The sequence below is a fragment of the Macrotis lagotis genome, chromosome X, assembly GCF_037893015.1.
Source record: "Macrotis lagotis isolate mMagLag1 chromosome X, bilby.v1.9.chrom.fasta, whole genome shotgun sequence".
Classification (NCBI taxonomy): Eukaryota; Metazoa; Chordata; class Mammalia; order Peramelemorphia; family Peramelidae; genus Macrotis; species Macrotis lagotis.
In genome coordinates, this window is record NC_133666.1 from 510501200 (window position 1) to 510524867 (window position 23668).

Below are 23668 nucleotides of genomic sequence, written 5' to 3' on the forward strand. Positions count from 1 at the left end.
CAGTTCTCTGTATATTTTAAAAATGAGTCCTTTGTCAGAAACATTAGTTGTAAAGACTGTTTCCCAGTTTCATTTGATCTTGGTTACAGTGGTTTTGTCCCACAGGCTTAATTTCAAAAATAATTCCTGACCCCAAGAAGCTAATATTCTACTGAGAGAAAAAAAATGTATATAAATCAGTAATTATAAGATAAATATAGGTAGCTTCTTAGAAGGAAAAATGAATTCTCATCCATGCTCAGAATATCGAATATCACTTCTATTCTACTGAGATGATTCCCAATATCTTATTTTAATCTCCCTAGCACTCTCTCAATTGTCTAAGCTTGATAATGAGCTAAATATGCCTTCATTTTATACTTATTCTGAAATAAAAAATCATAACTCTCTTCAAATTAAAGTCTCCTACCTATAAAATAAAATACTGTGCTAGAAGTCTATCCTAATAGGCATAAATAACTGATTTGACTCAAGTTTTATAAAACCAGTTTACTTAGATTAGAAGGATATAGATGTCAAACACAAGTGTACTGTATATGATCACCATCTCCCCTTCCCCACCTGCCCAGTTTCTTACAGAGAAAGACCCTGATCAGGAGGTCCTTACAGCATTCATAGAAATAAGGATCCTATCTGGTCAGAAGAACCTGAGTTTCACTAGAAACTTCCAACTGCCAAATTTTTTTTGCATTCTTTTGCATTCTTTCTAAATGGTAAAGAACTATCCATTAGTCTCCCATAGGGCTCAAAATTCCTGCTATATCACAACCTAGAGAGTTCCCATTTAGGAATTCTATCTCTGTCTAAGGCCTGCTCCATTCCCTTAGCAGTGATAAGCCTGGGCATAACCTACAAGATTCAATTGTCTGTTGGGATTCATAGATGAGTCGTCCAACAAATAAGATCATTCTTAGTAATTCAAGATCCAGACTTTAACTCTAGGTCATAGGGAACATAATTATTTGGGTTCATGATTTTTTTTGGGGGGGGGTGAGGCAATTGGGGTTGATTGACTTGCCAAAGGTAACAAAGATAGTGTCACCTGGTCAGAGACTACATTTGAACTCAGGTCCTCCTGACTCCAAAGAGATGCTCTATCTACTCTACCACCTCACTGTCCCTGGGATCATGATTTTAATTCCTTAAAGGCAAGGCAAATACAAAATTTCTTTAGCTTTCTTTCTCCCCACGTACAGATGTTCAGTTCAATTTTCCCCATCTCATTCACAATAAGGTGGAAAGTGGAGAGAAAGAGAAGGCAGAGATTAAAAAAAGAGGAAAGGATAGAAAGGGATGAGGAGAGAGAGAGAGAGAGAGAGAGAGAGAGAGAGAGAGAGAGAGAGAGAGAGAGAGAGAGAGAGAACCTCTATTACATGTCACCAGGCACTTCCAGAAGCATCCTCACCATTAATACATATTCCCAGGACGGAGTCTACAATGACCAGACCTTCAGTGCTTTCTTCTCTCAAGAACACTTTAAACACTATCCTTGTCTCTAATACAGTATAATTCTCTAGGATCTAAGGAACACGTAAGCATTGGCTTTTTACTTTTTTCTCCAGTGCCTTTGAGACTATCAAAGTGGTACAAATCTTACACAGGCAAAATCCACAACTGTACCAAAAAAAGTAATGAAGACAAAGTTGCTACAACTGATGATGATGGATAATAGTTATTGAGCAGCCTCAGCCACAGGTCAGGCACTGTGCTAAGTGATTTACAATTATTATCACCCTGGATCATCACTACAACCCTAGGAGATAATGAGGACAATGAGGCACACAGAGGTTAAAGGACTTGCTTAGGGGCACCCAGCTATTAAGTGTTGAAGGTTACATCTGAACCTAAATCTCCCTGACTCAAGATCCAGAGCTCTATCACCCAAAACTACCTAGCTTCTCCACGTGGCCCTGGAATAAAAGAACAAAGTTATACAAATTCAAAAAACAAAGAACATCTTACAAAGTTTATGAGATATTACTATTTAATTAGGATTTAAAATGACCCCTCATTAAAAGGCAAATTAAAAGGCAATTTAAAAAAAAGGAAAAAGGGGGAAAAAAAGAAAAAAAATGAGCTTCCTAACTCAGAAGAAAACTTCCAGTCTACAAAGCTTTAATAACCATCCAAAGTTCTTTCTATGAAGATATTTACAACCTGAGGTTGATTGTAAGTCATCCTCTCACTCCCAGATTAAAAGCCTCAACCAAATTGTCCATGACTATATCCATGAGTTATTATATTAACTTAGCTCAATACAAAATTTCTACAGGAATTCCTGTACTACAGTTAATTCCCTTGTAGAAGCAATTTCCTCGGTTCCCATTACCAAAAAGCATCTGAAATTTTAACCCGCCACAAAAAAAGAACAATCTTTCTCAAACTCCACATTTACTCAATAATAGGACAAGTAATTTCAGTTAGTGACTAAAGAAAACAAGAAATTAAATGGAAATTTGGGTGGAGTTTTGCTGAAGCTGCAGATGACATGCAAAGGCCAGAAGATGATACAAAAACAATTTATAAATATATAGTATCACATAACATCAATATTATCAAATTTGATAATAGGATACTGTAAATACCCCATAAAATAAAAATTCAGGCTTTTTCTCCAATATGAAAGGTGATTCAAAAATTTTACACAGATTTTCTAGATCACAGAGGTACCACACCTCTGAACCCTGCTACATGAAAGAATAAGAGTAGTTAATGTTCGGGGAAGCTATGTGTTGCAGTGGATAGCGAAACAACACTGAAGTCCAGAGGACCTGAGTTCAAACGCAGTCTCCAACACTTAAAAATTACCTACTGTGTAACCCTGAGCTTAAAGCAGGAGGGAAAAAAAGAATTTACTAAATCAGCACGATTCCAATGAAAATCACCCCATCCCCTTCTATGAATGTACTTTGAGAAAACTATGTTTAAAAAACCCACAAATTCCTTGCTCCAATCTATGAAACTTCTCCTCCTAGAACATTGCTGACAAAAGACAGACCCTAAGACCTTGCTGACAATGGCATACAACCTTGGGATGTTGCTGAAAAATTCTAATAGTCTAAGAAAAGATCCCAAAAGTCTGCTGACAAAGACAATAGATGGTGAAAGCCAGAAAAATACATACAGACAAAGTAGTTGCGATTAATGGACATTTCCCCTAGTCAATTATAGGAGTTCTGAAGGGACTTCCCAAGGACTTCTGAAGGTCAATAAAATTCTTATGATCCATGAGAAGAGGGATGCCTGGCAGTAAGGAAGGTCTTAGATTCAAATATTTAGGGACCACCAGTCTCCCTAAAAAATATGATTATGTATGGATCTCTGCCTCCATTTCTTTTTCTTTGAATAATGAAATTTTGCAGTTCTATACTTTTACTTTCTAAATCTTTTCCTTCCTTAAATATCCAGCTCAATTCCTACATTCAGCTCAGCCCTGAATTATCATCCCATTACTCTGAACTCCAGTAAGCCTTACTGTCTATGCCACCTAGCATAATTTACCTTTAATATTATTTACATATATATATATATATATATATATATATATATTTACCTACACACACACACACACACACACACACACACACACACACACACACACACACACTCCCAATTAGATTTTAAACTACTCTGGAACAGTGTCATAACTCAGTAGATGTGCTACAACTTCATTAAGACAGTGTCATGGTAAACACCAAAAAATTAAAAGGAATCTAGTTTTTCCCATGCAACTTGAAAAGGTAATCACTTAGTTAACTGCATTAGGTAGACCTTCACAAATTTCTAGCATTGAATTCCATAGAAATAAGTAATTAAAAAACAAAATCCTCAAATCAGCTACTATAAAATTATTACACTGTATATCAATATAAGTTGAGATGGATTCAGATAAGCAATAAACACATTTCAAATAATACAACTTTCCTGGTACATTTCAAAGAAATTTCATATTCATATTGAACTGTGAAGTATTTCCTAAAAGTAAATGCAACTCAGTACAAGCCAATAAACATTTTTTAAGTTACTACTAAAAATAAGGAATTGTTTTAGTTATTCCTTTTTAAAGTATTCTCAATTTCCTTTGGAAGGAAAAATGAACAACGTTCACTTACTTAATTGAGTTTCTAAAGTGATCTTCAGCTGGATTTTTCACTGTACAACTATTTAGCAACCACAAATCTGCTTCTGATGGATTTTCTGAAAACAAAAGAAAAACAATGAAAATAATTGTAATTTTAAATTTTATATATATATATATATATATATATATATATATATATACACACACACAGAGAGAGAGATGTGTATATATAGATATATAATTGATAAACTTAGAAAATTCACTGAGAATGGGTGAAGTGTCACAAGAATTAAGAATAAGGAAATGGATTGTTGGTTCTTGTCCTTTGTTAGTGAAGAAGACCAAAATAACATTATTACATTTGAGACAAATTACTGTGTGACTGACTATGGCTGATAAGACCAATACAAGCTCAGATTGCTTTTCCATAGGCTGGACAAAAAACAAGCTATGTGAACACCTGAGATGGGTAATCCAAACTTTATGGATGTCATATTTCCTTTGAGCTGCTTCAATTCTGCCTTGTTCATAGTGTTGAGCACCCTTACTGATGAGGGAGCACCATCCCTGGCAATCCTGTGCCAGTATCGTCCATGCTGAACAATCTATTCTAAAGCTACTCAATGAGACCTTCAGGGTGTCTCAATATCACTTCTTCTGACCCCCTTGTGAGTACTTGTCCTAAACTCACTTCCCGTGAGTTCTACAAAAAATTACTTTTTGGGGCAAGCTTACATTTAGCATTCTAACAATGTGTCCAGCCGATTGTAGTTGTACTCTCTGTAGTAATGTTGGAATGCTAGGCAGTTTAGCTCGAGAAAGGACTTCAGTGTCTGGTATCTTCTCCTGCCAGGTGATCTTCAAATTTTTTTTTAATACATTACTAAAATATTCTTGTTTAAGAGTAAACATAATATTCCCTCCCCCACAAAAAAGAGCCGCATGAGCAATAAAGTAAAGAGAAAAAAATTTAAATTTAAATTAATAATAATAATAATAATAACGATGGGAGCAGCCAGGTGGCACAGTGGACAGAGCACTTGGAGCCAGGAGCACCCAAGCCCAAATCCGGCCCCAGACACCCAACAATCACCCAGCTGTGTGACCCAGGGCAAGCCACCCCAAACCCATTGCCCTGCAAAAACCAAAAAAGTAATTAAGTAATTAAATAATAGTGATGATAATAATAATAATTATAGTAGGGGTAGCCAGGTGGCACAGCGGACAGAGTGCCAGCCCTTGATCCAGGAGCAACTGGGTCCAAATCTGGCCTCAGACACCCAGCAATCACCCAGCTGTGTGGCCCCAAGCAAGCCACCCAGCCCCATTTGCCCCTAATAATAATAATAATAATAATAATAATAATAATAATAATAATAATAATAATAATAATAATAAATGTGCTTCAGTCTGTGTTATAACACCTCCAGCTCTGTCATGGGTGGATCACATTCTTTATGATAAGTCCACCACAAAAGCTTTTTCTACCTTTGCCACTGCTGATCGCAACTCCCTCCATTCGTACTTCCCCACTACCATATACTATATTTTCTCTCTCCTTTCACTTTGTCCCTCTTCTTAAATGTGCTGTAGGGTAGCTGAGTGGTGCAGCAGACAGATTCCCCAGGCCTAGAGCCAAGAGGCACAGAACCCTGGCCCTATGGTCCCGGACAGGCCATCCAATCCCAGCCCCTTGCAAGAAATTAAAAAGAAAATGTGTTATATCTGACCACTCTCCCCCCCATGGTCCATCCTCTCCTCCTTTATTCACATCCCCACCCCTTCCCCCTGCTCCCCCCTACTTCTTACTCCAGATGTCTATACCCCATTGAGTATATTTGCTGTTTCCTCTCCTAGCCATCTCTGATGAGAGCAAAGGTTCCCTCATTCCCCCTTGCCTTCCCCCCTTCCATATCATTGCAACAGCTCATAGTAATAAAAAAAAACTTATATGAAATATCTTAACCTATTCCACCTTTCCATTTTCTTTCTCCCATTACATTTCCCTTTTAGCCATTGACTCCATTTTTACACTATAGCATATCTACAAATTCAGCTCTCTCCTGTGCTTCATCTATAAAAGCTCCTTCTACCTGCACTATTAAATGAGAATTTTCTTATGAACATTATCAGTATCATTTTTCTATGCAGGAATACATGTAGTTCATCATCATTAAGGCCCTCATATTTTATCCCTCTCCTCCACTCTCTATGCTTCACCTGAGTCCTGTATTTGAAGATCGAACTTTCTGTTCAGCTCTGGCCATTTCCAACAGGAACATTTGAAATTCCCCTGGTTCATTGAAAGTCCATCTTTTTCCCTGGAAGAGGACATTCAGCTTTGCTGGGTAGTTGATTTTTGGTTGCATTCCAAGCTCTTTTGCCTTCCAGAATATTATATTCCAAGCCCTACAAGCCTTTAATGTAGTTTCTGCTAGGTCCTATGTGATCCTGACTGCAGCTCCACAATATTTGAATAGTATTCTTCTTGCTGCTTGTAATATTTTCTCTTTGACTTGGGAGTTCTGGAACTTGGCTATAATATTCCCAGGGGGTTGTTTTTTTTGGATCCCTTTCTCAGGGAGATTGGTGGATTCTCTCCATTTCTATTTTGCCCTCTGCTTCTAGGATATCAGGGTAATTTTCCTGTAGAAATTCTTTGAAAATGATGTCAAGGCTCTTTTCCTGATCATGACTTTCAGGCATTCCAATAATTTTTAAATTATCTTTCCTAAATCTGTTTTCCATATCAGTTGTTTTTTTCAATGAGATGTTTCACATTTTCTTCTAATTTTTCATTCTTTTGGTTTTGAAGCATTGTCTTGATTTCTTGTAAAAATCAGCAGCCTCCTTCAATTCCATTCTACTGAAGGATTTCTTTCCTCAGAGAGCTTTCTTATCTCTTTTTCTATCTGGCCAATTCTGCTTTTTAGAGTATTCCTCTCCTCAATAACTTTTTGAACTGTTTTATCCATTTGACCTATGCTGGTTTTTAACATGTTATTTTCTTCAGCATTTTTTGGATCTCCTTGACTAAGCTGCTGACTTTTTCATGTTTTTCCTGCATCTCTCTCATTTCTTTTCTCAATTTTTCTTCCATCTCCCTTACCTGATTTTCAAAGTCTTTTCTGAGCTCTGTCATAGCCTGAGCCCAATTTCTGTTTTTCTTGGATTTGTTAGATGCAGGAGCTTAGACTTCCTCATCTTCAGATTGAGTATTTTGATCCTTCTTGGGATCATAGACAAAATATTTCTCAATGGTGTTCCTCTTTTTGCTCTGTTTGCTCATTTCCCCAGTCTATGGCTGGTTTTGGGGTGCTTCCTGAACTTTTGGGTGTTATTGGGACACATACACAAGGATCTCCATGTGTGAGGCTCTGTGAATGACTACTAGTGCACCCTTCTGCCACGGGGCTGAGGTGGAGGGGGCCCCTCCTATTCTATGGGTGTCCTAGACTGTGATCGGGATCTGAATGTGGTCAAAAGCCCAGAGTCCTGTTCCAGGGACAGAGGACAGACCTCAGCAGTCTCTCTCCACTTCCCTACCTAGGCTTAGCACTCATGCCTTGGGGCTGGTGCTTATCGGCTCCACCTGCTTCTGGTTCCTGGATCTGGGCTGCTGTGGCCATGCTGCTTGTGGAGTGCCCTGAGAGCTAGGCTTCACACCCTCTCTCTGGCAGAGGTCCTCCCCTGATCCCCAAAGTTGTACTCCCCAGGGTGTAGGTCAGGAAACTGCCCCTGCTGCCGTGAGCCTCGGCTCCCAGTGTCCTGGGGCTGCCTCTGGGAGGCTGAAGTTCCTTCACTCTGACAGGCCACCCCTCTAACCCCATGGAGCAGAGCCTATTTTCCAGATTACCTTGGGCTGGAGAATTGCTCACTGGATCCCTCTGTGGGTTCTGTCCCTCAAAAATTCAGTTAGAGTTCTTATTTTATAAGTTTGGAAATATCAGAGACAGAGCGCCTAAGAGAAGATCCTCTCCTGTCGCCATCTTGGCCCCAGGTGATCTTCAGAATCTTCCTAAGACAATATAAATGGAAACGATTCAGTTTGCTGACATGGCGCTTGTAGACTGCCCAGGTTTCACAGGCATATAGCAATGAGGTCCACACAACAGCTCTGTAGACCTTTAGTTTGGTAGTCAGTCTATTAGCTCTTCTCTCCCATACTTTCAGAGGTTTCTCAAATACTGAGCTAGCTCTGGCAATGCGAGTGTCAACCTCATTGTCAATAAGTACCTCCTTGGAAAGGACACTGCCAAAGTAAGTGAACTTGCCCACAGTATTCAAAGCTTTTCCATTTGCTGTAATCGACGGTTCCACACATAGATTGTGTGGTCCCGGCTGATGGAGCACCTGTGTTTTCTTGGTGTTAACTGCTAGACCAAAACTTGCACAAGCAACAAAGAATCAATCCATACTTTATTGCATCTCAGCTTCAGAGGCAGCATTGAGTGTACAGTCATCTGGAAACAGAAGATCATGCACCGTCACTCCCTCCTCTTTGGTCTTGGCATGTAGTCTTTTCAAGTTAAAGAATTTGCCATCAGTGTAATAGCTGACCTTGAGGCCATATTCATCCTCATTGAAGGTGTCTGATAACATGGCTGAAAACATCATGCTGAAAAGTATGGGAGCAAGGACACATCCTTGTTTCATTCCATTGGTGACTGGAAAATCTCAAAAACATCGTCCCCTGTCCAAAACATGCACACCATCTTGGAACTGACATACAATACTGATGAACTTCTCTGGACAACCAAATTTTGACATAATTTTCCATAAACCCTTGCAACTGATGGTATCAAAGGCCTTGGTCAGAACTACAAATGTTGCATAAAGACTTCAGTTCTGCTCCTGGCATTCCTCCTGAGTTGTTGGGAAGCAAACTCCTTATCAACTGTTCCTCGACACTTTCTGATGCCACACTGGCTCTCAGGAAGGTGACCAACTTCCAGGTGAAGGATCAGCCTATAGATAAGGACCCTGGCAAGAATCTTACCAGCAATGACTAAAAGAGTAATACCCCTGTGATTGTCACAAGACAATCTATTCCCTTTACCTTTAGAGAGATGGATGATAAAAGGCATCCTTGAATTCTTTGTGGATAACCTCTTCATGTCATGTAACCTGGAAAATTTCAGTCAATTCTGGATGAGCAATGGACCACCCCCACCTTGTAGATCTCAGCTAGAATAGAATCAGCACCAGGTGCTTTGTCACTTGAAAGGAGTCTTATGGCATTCAAAACCTCTTCTTTCAGTTAGAGCTTAAGCTAGGGACTGACTGACTTCAACTTGAGGCAAATAAGGAATTAACAAGGAAACAGAGTTCAACAAAAGAAGAAGATTCTTCCAACTACAAGGTAAAAAGTTTAGCTTAAAACCCCTGGAAAACTACATGATTAAAGAGACAGTTTAAATGGATTCTGGAATGAAGACTAAATTAAGTCCCAAAAAGTCATTTAAGAGAAGTTCAAACTATAGTATGCTCTGCACTAATTTATAATTAATAGAATTGTGGTTCTATCTGGCAAGGAAACCATCAACTGTTTGAGGGCTAGTCAAGTATTATGACATTATAAAGGGTTGACCATTATTTAGCTATGAAAACTTATCTACACTTGAATAACTGATGGCAATGAAAAATTCCTCATATTCTAAACTGTAAGTTATCATCCACCCAGTTACTCAGATTCAAAATCTCTGACTTTAGAAGGTTAATAGACACAGAAACTGACACCTAGAGAAGTCAAATGATTTTTCTAGTCTGAACAGGTTCAAACTAGTCAGAGCTGGTTAAAAATAGTTAAAACCAGTCAGAACCAATTAAAATTGGTCTGAAGTCCAACCAGCACAGATCAGTGCAAAGTAATCAGAAACACCTCAAACTGAATAGAGTTGGTTAACAGCATTAAAAACCAGTTGGACCTGGTAAAAACAGTCAGAATTAGATCAAACAGATCAAAACTAGGGCAACCAATCATAATTTGTTGAAACCAGTAAAAAAATCAGATAAAACCACTAAACCATGTTCAAACTATTCAAAACAAAATAAAATGATAAGGAACAAATTTAAATATGCCCAATAATAAATGACTAAATTATAATCTATAGACTCAATACCCAATAAATTGACTATGACCTCAATGAACAATGATCTAATTATGACCCATTTTCCCCAAATATCCAATGACCTATTTATCCAAATGATTCAATAACTTCTATATTCAAGGACACAATTATGACCCAAATATCTATGTATCCAAATGCGTCAATTATCTATGAACTTAATGACTCAATTACATACAGACCCAATACCTCAATTAACTCTATCCCTATCCCTGATGATTGAGTCAATTATGGTAATATGGAGTTATGACTCAAAGATCTTATGTATCCAATAACACAATAGTGAAATCTATAGACCCAATGATCCAATCACCTAAATGCCCAATAACAATGACCCAATTATGGGCACAATGACATATATCAAATGATCCCACGTACCCAATGACTTATATACCCAATATTCAAAGACCCAAATATGACCCAATGACCTATGGACCCAATAATTCAATTATGACACAATTACCTATGGACTCAATGATCCAATAATATATAGATCTAATAAACCCAATTACCTATGTACCCAATGACTTATATAACCTATGATCCATCTCTGTACCCAATGACTCAATTACCCATGAAGCCAATAACCTATGTACCAAATGACCTATTACCTGTGTACCCAGTGACCCAATTAAGTATATGTTCAATGACCAATAACTCAATTATAAACCAATTACCTTTGTACTTAAAAAATTCAAATAGCTGCTAGAGAAAAATAGAATACACTACTCTTCACCTGTGTCTCTTCCCAAAAAGAGCAACATTAGCATCTCCCAAGATATTTAGGGCTGTCCCTACACATAGCAACTTCTCAAATTATATCGCTGTTTCTCTTCCAAATAATCTAATAGTCTTCTATAATTAAGACAAAAATAATTTGAAAATACACATTTAAATGAAAATGCATTAAGGTTAAAAAGTGAAAATACAACTATATACTTCAGTAGATATTTATCCTAATTTTTAAAATAAAAATTCTCTGTCATCAAACCTTATATAAAAGTTAGTGCAAATGCCTGCAAAACAGACACTGGTAGAGTATTCTTCACAAATGCCAATGAATTTTTTTTTTACTTGCTGAAAATCAACAAATATCAAAGCTACCTTACTCTGTAAAGCTCAAAGTTACCATTTTCAGTTGAAAACATGGCTACCTTTCTCCTGTTGTTATCCAGAAATAATACAGCAACCATAAATTCATTTTCTAAGAACTTGTTCATTGTTCAACTCATCTTTTTTAAAAGCATTTTCATTAACCCTAAAAAGACATCATGGGTCAACAAAATGTTACTAATTCCAAGAGTGGAACAAGAAGTGGAATTAACACCTCCTTCCAATCTGTGAACTGCAATCATTTCCATCTAAACCCCTTAATTTTTCCCAAATTTAACTTTTAATTTTTGTTTTTAGGTTTTTGGCAAGGCAATGGGGTTAAGTGGCTTTCCCAAGGCCACACAGCTAGGTAATTATTAAGTGTTTGAAGACAGATTTGAACTCAGGTATTCCTGACTCCAGGACCAGTGCTCTATCCACTGCTCCACCTAGCCAGCCGCCCCTCCAAGTTTAACTTTAAACAAGCTTCTCTAGTCATGAGTTCTCTATTTGAGGAACTTCTTTTGGAATAATAAACACACATGCAATAATATCTAATATTCATTTCTGCAAGCACTTAAAATTCTTAGAAAGTTCAAAACTAATGAGACTCTCAGGAATAATTCTGCAAAGTTGGATCATAATCACAGGATTTCTTTTCACTTAACTATGAGGAATCAGAGTATTCATTCCAAAAACCAAAGTCAGAAAGTAAAAGAAATATCTTCATTATTTTAAGAAATTCAAGGAAAGACTAATGAATCAATTCCCTTAGCCTCAGGTTATCTGCATTTCTGATGGCCCAAATTATTTTAATTTTTTTAAATCTTGAACATGAAAGGCGTTGGCCGGCCCTCAGTTGTCAATGGAAGGCTTGAAAATATAAAGAAGAATTAACTTAACTCCCCTAAATCACAAACAATCAATATTCATTTTACCCTGAGGACTTCAACATAAAGGTAGAGATGTGGGTCAGTGAACACTATTTACAAAGCAAAATATTTTGCTAACATAGTTGTCTAATCTAAAAGGCAAATAAAAGTAAATAAGGTTTTAGTCATAGACTTTAAAATAAGTTAAATGAGTGTAAAATTCATGAAGAAACAAACTTAATTTCATCTTACTATCATCCATAAATGCATCACCTCCATGTTCACAAATTCTCAAATTCTCCTATCTGATCATAATCTATTGAATTTCTACCTCACTATATTCCAATTCCAACTTGCTCTTCTGGCAAACCTTTAGAAGTCAAACCTTAGTGAGGCTACAGAGAGGAAGCAAGAAAAATAGGCTACAAAGAAATAATTAAATGTGCTAAAGAGAAAAAAACTGAAGCCAAAGATATCAGCTAGACCAATAGCAAAATAGTTCCCCAAATTCCCCAACAAAGGAACTTGGAAGATAATCTGTCTCAACATAATATAGTTAACTATATAATTCTTAAATTGTGTTTCAGATTATGCTTTTTGAAATAAGCTTCTAATACTATGTTAGTTAAATACTATGTATTTTTCAAAACTACGTTATTACAAGAGAAATGAAAGTGCATGTGGAACCCAAAGAGTTCACAATCTATACAGAAGTTTGCATATTTATGACAGCAGGACAAGAAGATATTAGAATCTCTACCTAAACAGGTGTGGCATAGAAGGAGAAAGGGACAGTAAAGGTAGGAAAAGGACAAAATCCCACCCAAAGGGGAAAAGCAAGTGAAGGCATTTTGGGAATACTACACCATAAAGATATGATGATCTCCTTATCTACAAGGGTACCAGCTGCACAAACCTATCTTGTCTGACACCTATCTTGCACCTATCTTCTTGATTCACAAGGACATTCAGAAAGTCTAGTTTGGACAACAAAATATGTAAACTGAGTTATGAGGAAGGTAGGGATGGGGTGGGAAGTGTTCACACATTCATGGCCTCCATGATCTATGTTTCTGGAAAATATGACAACTTAAATAAGACAAGTTCAGGGATCCCTTAACAGTCTTTAACAATAAGCACTCTGAATAGGGAGGAAACTAAGATTATAAATTACTCTCCAGGGGTGGCTAGGTGGCGAAGTGCATAAAGCACCGGCCCTGGAGTCAGGAGTACCTGAGTTCAAATCCAGCCTCAGACGCTTAATAATTACCTAGCTGTATGGCCTTGGCCAAGCCACTCAACCTCAATGCCTTGCAAAAACTTAAAAAAAAACAAAACCTTATTCTCCAATCCCAATTTCTACAGCACAAGTCATACCAGAATATAAGCAAATTGCAATACATATCTGAAGAACAATATAAGGAATGGAAGGCTGACAAAAGGAGAGTAGGTAGGACACACCCAAAACCAAGACTCTGAATTCTTCTCTCATGCCCTAGGATCAGTCACTGGTGATAAAGGAGCAGTGTTAGGACTCTGGAGAACCTCATTCCACAGATAAGGCACTGAAGTCTAGTTAAGTGATTTGCTCCAGATCAAGCTATGGTAAGTGGGAAAGGTAGGGCAAGAATCACTACTCCAGGATAGAGAGTGGCATTGAGACAGGAGTAGAAGGTAAAAAAGTAACATAAATAGAGATGTATGTCAGGGAAGAGTCAACAATGACCATGAAGGCAAGAAGACGATGTGTTTTGTGGGGAGAGAGTGTGAATTTCCTTGGCTGTGCCAAGTTTTTTAATAACACTAAAAAACATTTTTTCCTCCCTCATACTGACTGAAATCACAAAGAACAAATACCAACATATAGTGACTATATAAAGAATATCAGGCAGATCTTAAGAATGTAATTACATGGATTTTATAATTTTTTATGCATTATTCTTTTTTAGAGCAGATAACAAACTTGAAAAAACCAATATCCTGCTTCTTCTTTGCTTGGGTTTTCCATGGTAATGAATGCTAGTTTCAATTGTTTGGTTAAACCACTTGTAAAGTACTTAACTGCAGGCAACTTCTGGCATATTCTCATTCATTCCATATTCACAAAGTGAAAAATTATAGGCTTCCTCTCTACTGATCTCTATCACAGTTTTAACAGATGGTACAGTTAAATGAGTAAGGTGGCATAGAATATAACTAATGACTAACCATATGTCTTCAGCAAAATAGTATTCTTGTCAAGGATGTAATACATGGGTCTCTATTATTTATTTATGCCTTTAAGATAGCATATGAAACTACACTTACATAAACATATTAACTTGGAATGAGAAACCTTCAAAGAAATAACAAAAAAAATTTGTTGGACAAAACTTTCAAGTTTATGCTAAAATGCCAAAAATATCAAATTCAATTTGACAGCATTAATTAAAGACCTACTATGTGCCAACTGTTAAGTGAACAAATGTAATTAAACAATTAAAAAGTATTTTAAACTATAAAATTATTTGTCACCTTTTAATACTTTCTTGTCTTTTTCTTCTGACATGATTTGCAATAATGTTAACTGGTATGCAGAATTTTTTTTCTTAATGAATGGCTGGATATTGACCAAATTAAATAAAACTCTCTTCTTTTCTCAATGATGTCTTAGTGGCTAATATACACACTTCAAGTGGGAGAAGGGAGAAAGTTAGGAGACTAACTCCAGTAAAGAAGTCATTTCAGTGACATCAGAGGAATTGAAATTTTGATGTTCTTGAGTCTTCTTAGACTTAAGAATAGCCATGACAAAATAGTGGAAAATTCACTCAAATTGGTGTTACATTCAAATTTGGTGCACTGCAATTTTGGCTCTACTAGTCATTACCTATGTACCTTTGGGCAGATCTCTTCACTACTCAAGCTTCAATTTCCTTATCCATAAAAATGAAAGGTTTGGAGGCGGCTAGGTGGTGCAGTGGATAGAGTACTGGCCCTGGAGTCAGGAGTGCCTGAGTTCAAATGGGAACTCAGACACTTAATAATTGCCTAGTTGTGTGGCCTTGGGCAATCCACTTAACCCCATTTGCCTTGCAAAAACCTAAAAAAACAAAACAAAACAAAGTAGGAGTGATAAGATTTGACAAACAAAATGGAAATAGGAGAAGAAAAAGAATAAGGAGTCAAGGATAATACAAAGGTTGTAAGTCTGGGAAAATGGAAGGATGGAGAGAACCTCAATAATAACAGAAAAGTTTGAAAGGGAGAAGAGTTTGGGAGAAAATATTTCAGTACCATTCTGGACATGTTGCGTTTAATATGTCTATTTGTAAGATATCTAGTTCTGTCCAATAGCCAATTGATTATATGAGACTTGATAGCAGACAGGTCATTGCTGGATGAGTAGAAATAAAAACAGCTATAACTGAGATGGTAAATGAATTCATGAGAACTGATGAGACCACCAAGTGAAACAGAATAGAAAAAGAAAAGAGTGCAGAGGAGAATCTTGGGAGACACACAAGGGTGTCAGGCATAACCTAGATAAAAATCCAGCAAATATGACTAAGAATGCAAGGTCTGAAAACTAGGAATAGAACCAACAAGAGAATAGTATCACAAAAATCTGGATAAGAATATTAAAGTATAGAAAGTTACTGAGTATCAAAGACTACAGAGAGGTCAAGGATGAGAAAGGTATATTAGATTTAGCAATTGAGAAATCATTAGTAACTTTGGAAAGAGCAATCCTGGTTGAATAATAAGTCATCAATAGTAAGAGGAAAGGAAGTGGAGGTACCCATTGCAGACAGCTTTCTAAAAAAATTCAGACACACAAAGCAGGGAAAAATAAAGGCAAGCTAATGAGGATGGACAGATCAAGTGAGAGTTCCTTTGAGGATGGGGGAATCATGGGAATGTGTATAAGCAGTAGGGAAGTACTACACATCTAGGTCTCACTTTACATGTCTACAAAAAGTGGTTTTTATCTATGGCAAATTTGCTCCAGATGTGGGGAAAGAAGGAAGGGGGGAAAGAAGGCAGGAAGTACCCCAGAGGGAGAGGGACAGCACAGGGTTCAAGGATAATTTGGAGTAAGGGTCAGAGAGCAAAAGGAGGAACACAGAGAAGGCTGGCCAGCCATGTGAAGGTCTGATTTGAACCAAGAGGAAGAAAAAAAGGTGGGAAATAGAAACATGGGAGACAGACATAGATAGGACAGAACAGAAAAACAACAAGGGAGTAGGCAGTAGGAGGAGTACAAAGATAGACACATGGGCTGGAAAAGCAGGCAGGTGGACTTGGCAGCAGCACTGGTAGTCCTATAAACCTGATCTTCTGATTTCACTTGAAGGTTTTTTTTTAAGGATTTTTTTTTATGAAGTTTAGAGAATGCAGAATGCAAGACAGAGGCAGGAATGGAGAGAAAGCACAATACTATAAAGGAAAGTTAAGATAGGGTAGTGTTTTGTGCAGATTTCTTTCAGAATTATTTACATAAAATTTGCATAATATGAATTTACTTAAAGCAAGAACTATAGGGGCAGCTAGATGGCCCAGTGGATAGAGAATCAGCCTGGAGTCAGGAGGACCTGAGTTCAAATTCAGTCTCAGAAACATAATAGTTACCTAGCTGTGTGACCTTGGGCAAGTCACTTAACCCCACTGCTTATATTAAAAAAAAAGAACTATAGCTGTTAGACAAAGAGAGAATGAAGATTAAGTGAGAGTAGAAATGAGAGAAGGAACAATCTGTTGGAAAAGATTGGATGGAATGGAATCACTTGTTCCTCTGGCCTTGGCTAGAAGGGCCACCACTTCATGTGAGACAGTGGCAGAAGGAAGAGAGTAGAATAGGAAACTTCATCAAATGGCCTCAAATTTTTTAGTGAAATATATGGCAAGGCTTTCATTGAGAGGCTAGGAGAGCAGGGCCTATGAGTTTTAAGGAGATTGAAAATGGTTTGGCAAAACTACTGTGATGAATGGAATGAGTCAGATAAAGGAATGCCTTGCTGCAATGAGGGCTCATCTGAGATCATGCTAAAGAAAATCCATCGTAGCCCCCATCAGTACAGTTTTAAGATTTTTCTCCAGTTTGCTAAACAGCCATATTACAGAGTTGAGGCTTGAGGGAAAGAATTCTTGGAGATAGGATTATAGCAAAGAATTCAGGAAATGAGGAGAGTCTAGAGATGAACTGCACAGCAGAGGGGTGGGGAGAGATAGTGCAGCCCCTGAAAGTGATTAAAGAATCAAGAGAGTGGAGGTCTCAAGTTTTCGCACCCTAGATATCTTTTTCTCCTCCTGGCTAAATTCCCAGATGGCAGGGCCTGTCTCTGTTTTTATCTTTGTATCTCTAATACTTTGCACAGTATTCAAGTACCCAGTGCTTAATAAATACTTTTTCATGCGTTCATTTGTAGAACTGAGAATCATCCAAAAAGACAACAATTAAACACAGCAGAATTATCAAAAAGAAATTTTCTGGCCCTAATATAAACAAGAAGAATTGGAAATTTGTCATTAGTGCTTCCTATCTCCTTAATATTTGTGCCTAATTTGCAGTTAGTCAACAGTATTGACTATGCCTATCATTAACACATAGAGATATATCACTTGTTTAATTATTAAATTTGAAGCAGAAGACCTAAGGTTTCAGTTCTATAACTAACAAGTTTCATCAACTATGCAGATCAGGATTGGTACCATCTCCTGAATTTATGGTTTTCAGTTGCCTTGGGGACAGTTAAATGACTCACCCACAGGTCACACAGACCTTGAAAAGAATGGACCAGATAATCCTTTCAAAAATGTTTTTCCAACTCTAAAATTGCACTTCTTCTGTGATATTAACTTTGTTATAAGTTTTATCTGATTACAACACTAACTTTTGAATGATTATGTTTTATAACTACTATATTTTGAATGTTTCAACAATTTTAGAGGAAACACTGTTTCTGACCAAATGTTTTGTAAATGCTATTTTTGAATTTGAAACAAATCAATATCTTTAGCTTACTAATTAATGTCAATTTCCTAGAAATTAATTCTGTTAATTCTCTTCTAATGATTGAGAGCAAATGTCAAAAACTACAATTTTAAAGTTCTATTTCACAAATATAATTCAACTGTTTTGTTAGGGGAATTCCTTCACCTAGGAAAAAAAGGTCTGATTTAAGTAATCTTTTAAGGGGAGAAAACCTAGTAACGCAAAATAGAATGGGGAAAAAAAAAAGTATCCTTCAGTTGTTCCTAAAGTAGTGCTGCCTCCAAGTGGCCACAAGTAGCATGAGTGACTAATTGAATTGTACTGCATTCCCCCTCCCCCCAAAAAAGCCAACAGGAAAACATAATATGCTGTATTTTCATTATATTTCCTGGATGATGGGGAATGGCTGAAGTTTGGGGGGGGGGGGATATTTATCAGAAACCAGCATGTCCACTTAAAACTATGACTCAGGATTTGCATCTGAAAAAATATACTGATAGAAAAATAAACCTAATACATGAAGAAACTAAATATCCTTGATTATTCTCCACTGGACTATGGATGAAGAATCAGTCACACAATTAGCAATTACCAAGACTGTAAAGTGTAAGGTGCCACATCATCTCCCTTGTTGGTGCTTTCTACCTCTTCAAATTATCTTCTATTGTGAAAGGAAGAGAGGAGAGAGAAAATAAGAAAGATATAGTATATAGTATCATGCTCCCTGTCTCTGCCTTGCTTTTTGGGGTAGGGCCTATATTCTCACAGTGGCTTGCTCTGCATGGATACTTAATAAATGTTTACTGCATTAAAGTGAACCATTACTAATTTGTATTGTAGAATTAATGAGAAAAAAAACAAGAGAAATAATTTGTGAGTTATAATATTTTTAAATTTCACATTTTAAATGAATTGGGAATTTAAAGAAATTTTTGAATCCATTTTAAAAATAAATAAGGGAAAAAAATACTAAATGCAAGGGTAAGGACTAAAGTTTTGATTTCACTGGTATAGAGAATTCTTGGATGAGGAAATTTCATCAACTAAGCAGATCAGGTTTGGTACCATCTCCATTTATGGTTTTCAGTTGCCTTGGGAATAGTTAAATGACTTACCCAGGATCCCACAGCTAGTATGTATCAGTGACAAGATTTGAACTCAAGCCTTCCTGGATGCAAAGGCAACTATCCATTATGCTATACTACTTCTCAAAAAATAATCAGGAATCAATTAAGGAGTGAAGAGAATGGAGGTCCCAGTTCAAGGTTTCCCACGCTAGATATCTTTTTCCCCTCCTAGTTAAATTCCCTGATGGCAGGGCCTCTCTCTGCTTTTATGTTTGTATCTCTAATACTTTGCATGATATTCAGTACTCACTACTTAATAAATACTTTTTCATGCATTCATTTGTAGAACTGAAAATCATCCAAACAGAATATTCTTTTTTTTAAAGGTTTTTGCAAGGCAAACAGGGTTAAGTGGCTTGCCCACAGCCACACAGCTAGGTAATTATTAAGTGTCTGAGACCGGATTTGAACCCAGGGCCAGAGCTTTATCCACTACGACACCTAGCCACCCCTCAAACAGAATATTCTTAAATAGGGCAGCTAGGTGATGCAGTGGATAGAGCACGGGCCCTGAAGTCAGGAGTACCTGAGTTCAAATCCTGCCTCAGGCACTTAATAATTGCCTAGCTGTGTGGGCCTGGGGAAGTCATTTAACCCCATTTGTCTTGCCAAAAAAAAAAGAATATTCTTAAATAATATTTGATCATCAGAATATAAATTAGAATAGTCCTTAAGAAACAATATAATTCAACCCCTTTCCCAATGAGGCAATAATCCCTGATAATCTGATACTGCCTGAGTATTTCAAATAATAGGGCTTACATTATCTCAGAAAACTCCAATCATATAAGCAAGGAAAGATACTGGAATACTACCCAAGTGATAAAAGAAACTATAGCATTTAAAAATTTGTATTTGAACAAACAGACTGTATTTATCCTGAAAGACACATCTACAATGGGTTTGATGAAGAATGTCAATGAAATTAATCAAAGTGTTCAAATAAAAAGGTTACAACAATGTCCTTACCAACACATTTGCACAGTTTAACCACAGATGGAAGAACTAAAAGAGAGATGTGATTTTCATCTGTCTTTCCAAATTTCAGGCAAACATGGTTCCATCCATTACTCCCTTTGTAACATGAAAATTATCTGAATAGTTCAAAAAAAAATTAAATGTTTAACAGGATTAACTTTTTCCAATAGAAGCATACCACTTTTTTTTTTGGAAACATACCACTCTTGAGCAGAATTTCCAAATGCCTAGGTAGTAACCAGTAAATACCAGAGAGAAAGAGTTTATAATAGTGTAACAGTACTAGCAATGGTACCTTAAAATGGTTAACTTTATTTCAAATCTATGGTAAGTAACCAGGCCAAGAAAGAAAAAAATTAGGCTACATGGACCACTCCAAGGATTTTGTACCTAAGATTTGTAAACAAAGGTTGATTCAACTTGTATCATGAAAAGGAATGGCTGTCAAAATAGCATTTTTCTTGCTTCCCATGATAGCTTAGGCTCTCCCTCAAATTACTGATATGTACAAGGAGTTAACTTTTGTTCATTATACATTATGTTTCTAAGGAAAAGGTCTTTTTTATGCAAATTTTCCTCAACTGCAATTACAGTTGGGTTAATAATCACAGCACTAGATTCAATATGCAAACTATATTTAAATATCTGAAACAGACTTATCCTGGGAACATTACTTTTCATGGGACTTTTTTTATTTACTATACACTATATAATCTTTCAAATCCAGAGCTTTTGAATGCTTAATCTATAAAAGCTAAATGAACCAAGTCATTAATGCAAATTATACTTAAAACTCTTTGAGAAACACAAATAAAAAATTCAGGTGGTGATATTTGTATAAAGCACCCAATGTTTGCATGTATGGGTAAGTTTGCATAGGATGGGTCAAATACGTAATTCCAAAATGGGTAGGTCTTCCTGAGGATCTTAGATTTTCTTTAGTAAATAGAATCAATTTGAAATAATATAAAATACATACTTAAAACCACTTGGCAAATTTATTTCAAAGTACATGAATTGGATTAAAAATTCTAGTTTATCGTGAAGTTTTGGGGACATTTTGGTACATTGCTTTATTGAAACAGTATACTATATAATATACTAAACAGCATTAAAGGTATAATTTCATAAGTAATATTTTGAAGTTTCAATCTGTAAAGAGTTATTTCCCACTCCCATCCCTAAATTCTCTTTAAAGAAAGAGCCTCACTCTTGTGGGATCCATAAGCCCACAACTGAATTTCTTTAACAAATATGTCCCAGAATATTTAGAAATAAGAATGTTTGGGGCATATGAAAAAAAAAAAATCTCGTCTTCCAGAGAGAGATTCATATGAAACACATGGAAATCTAGATTTAATTTCTCAGTGCAACAGGATCATCAAATCACATGGTGTAAGAATTAGAAGGAACTTTAGAAGTAAATGCCAAAGCTAGGATTCAAACCCAAGTTCATCAACTTTATAAGCAAGGTTCTTTCTACTGAACCATTTTTTTTTCTTTTCTACTGACTTACTTATCCCTAGGAAAAATTTTAGTTAATTTATTTCTAATTTCAAATATGTATTTTAATTAACATAACACATTAGACATTTTACAGTAATCTAAGTAATCTATGAATTTAAAACATCCATCTATGTTCATGTATAACAGTGTCATGTCATTAATGACTTTTTGCATTAATAATAAAGGTGTGCATCACAAAGTGTGTACTTTCTTTTTAAAACAAATCTATTATTTATTTTCAGTCACTGACATAAAATTATCAAAGGTAAAGTTAAGAACAAAAACTAGAGCTTTATATAAGCATAAATATATTTTAAATAGGTATAAGAAACAATATTACTCTTTGAAATTAGTAACTATTCTGCAATGTAAATTCCAACACAAAGCTAAAGTAACCAGATACTTGAAAGGTGCTAATATTTCCCAAGGTATGTGAGGCTTATTTTAAAGTTATTTTTAGCAGAAGCACAAAAATTTTGTTAAATAGGGCAATTCATAGTATAGATACAACTATCACTAAGCTATTTACATATCCATAGCTACAATTTCCTTCTCCGCCTAGAGATGACTGGAAAAGACAATCTCAAGTGAGAATGTAAGCATATTTGTGAAATCTTATGGGGAAGATAATGGTTGATGATATTCATATACATATTCTACAGTCAGCACTAACCATCTTTAAAGAATTATCTCAAGCTCAGCAACTGAATCTCAATGATAGCTGCTCTTTGTATTTTCCCCTCAATCCCCTCAAAGAAAAAAAACATTGTTTAATTTTGATTGTTTCTCTTTAGTAGCTTTTAAATTTGATAGTACCACTTATTTTCTGATAAATTTCTATTTGTAGTTAAGTATTCTGATGTATTAGACCCCCTCCAAAAAAAAAATAAAAAGATGAAAGACAAAGTTTTCAGGATTACAGTTTACCCACAATCTTAAATAAAGAACATAAAAGTATTCAGAGAAGGACTGTGTATAATTATGAAACAAATTCATACTTTGCTATTTGTATTTGTCTAATACTTAAGAAAATTTTAAAATTGGAAACCTAATTCTAAAACAACTTTAGTGATCTGAATAGATCACCTCTTTTACTGGGATAAATGGGAAGTCAACAGAGAGTAGAGTGAAGTGATTTGAAAATCTTTTTTATTTAAAAAACTTTAAATAAAAAATAATAATTTGTTACCATAATAATAATAATAAACTTTTAAAACATACAGTCCAGGTAAGTAGCATTTAAGCAATAGCATTACTTTAAACTCAAAATTAAAAGTGAAAAGATTATTATTACTATATTTTATAATAATATTTGTAAATCTCAAATACATATGAAAATACTATGAAAGCTAAAGTCCTGCATAAATGAAAGTTATTATAATAATAATTATTCTTTTATTACCATGGTTAATCTAATCTTAACAACTATTATACTGCATGAGCAACTAGGTGGCATAATGAATAACAGAGTACCAGGTTGGACATTAGGAAGACCTGAATTCAAATTCAGTCTCAGCCTTCTGGGCAAGTCACTTAACCCTGCTTGCCTCACTTCCTCATCTGTAAAATGAGTTAGAGAAGAAAATGGCAAACAACTCCAGCATTTGGCAGATTTGCCAAAAATTTGCCAACAGAAACAAGTGAGTAATGATTATATTAAACATTCATAGACAGAACACCAGTCATCCTGGAAGCCAGGAAAACTTGGGACCATATTGGCTATATAATCACTTAACTTCTCAATGCTAGGAAGTTCTGTGTTAGAAAGTCCCAACCTGTATTGATAAATGGAATTCCCTCACGTGGGAGTGTCCTGTACCATTAGAATCACGGTGATATTGTTTATCTTTTATTTCTAAACATCCATTATATAAGAATTTCTTAAATTCACTCAATTTCTTGTCAAACCA

General features: G+C 36.0%; 1 protein-coding gene across 3 annotated transcripts in view; it reads right to left on the reverse strand.

Annotated features, from left to right (window-relative positions):
- Positions 1 to 23668, reverse strand: part of CDKAL1 (CDKAL1 threonylcarbamoyladenosine tRNA methylthiotransferase) — a 172455-nt gene that overhangs the window by 81569 nt on the left and 67218 nt on the right. For all 3 annotated transcript variants that reach the window (XM_074206951.1, XM_074206950.1, XM_074206949.1), the window contains one exon: positions 4113 to 4197. In XM_074206951.1, the coding sequence (XP_074063052.1) occupies positions 4113 to 4197 (85 nt within the window). The remainder of the gene's footprint in view (positions 1 to 4112; positions 4198 to 23668) is intronic.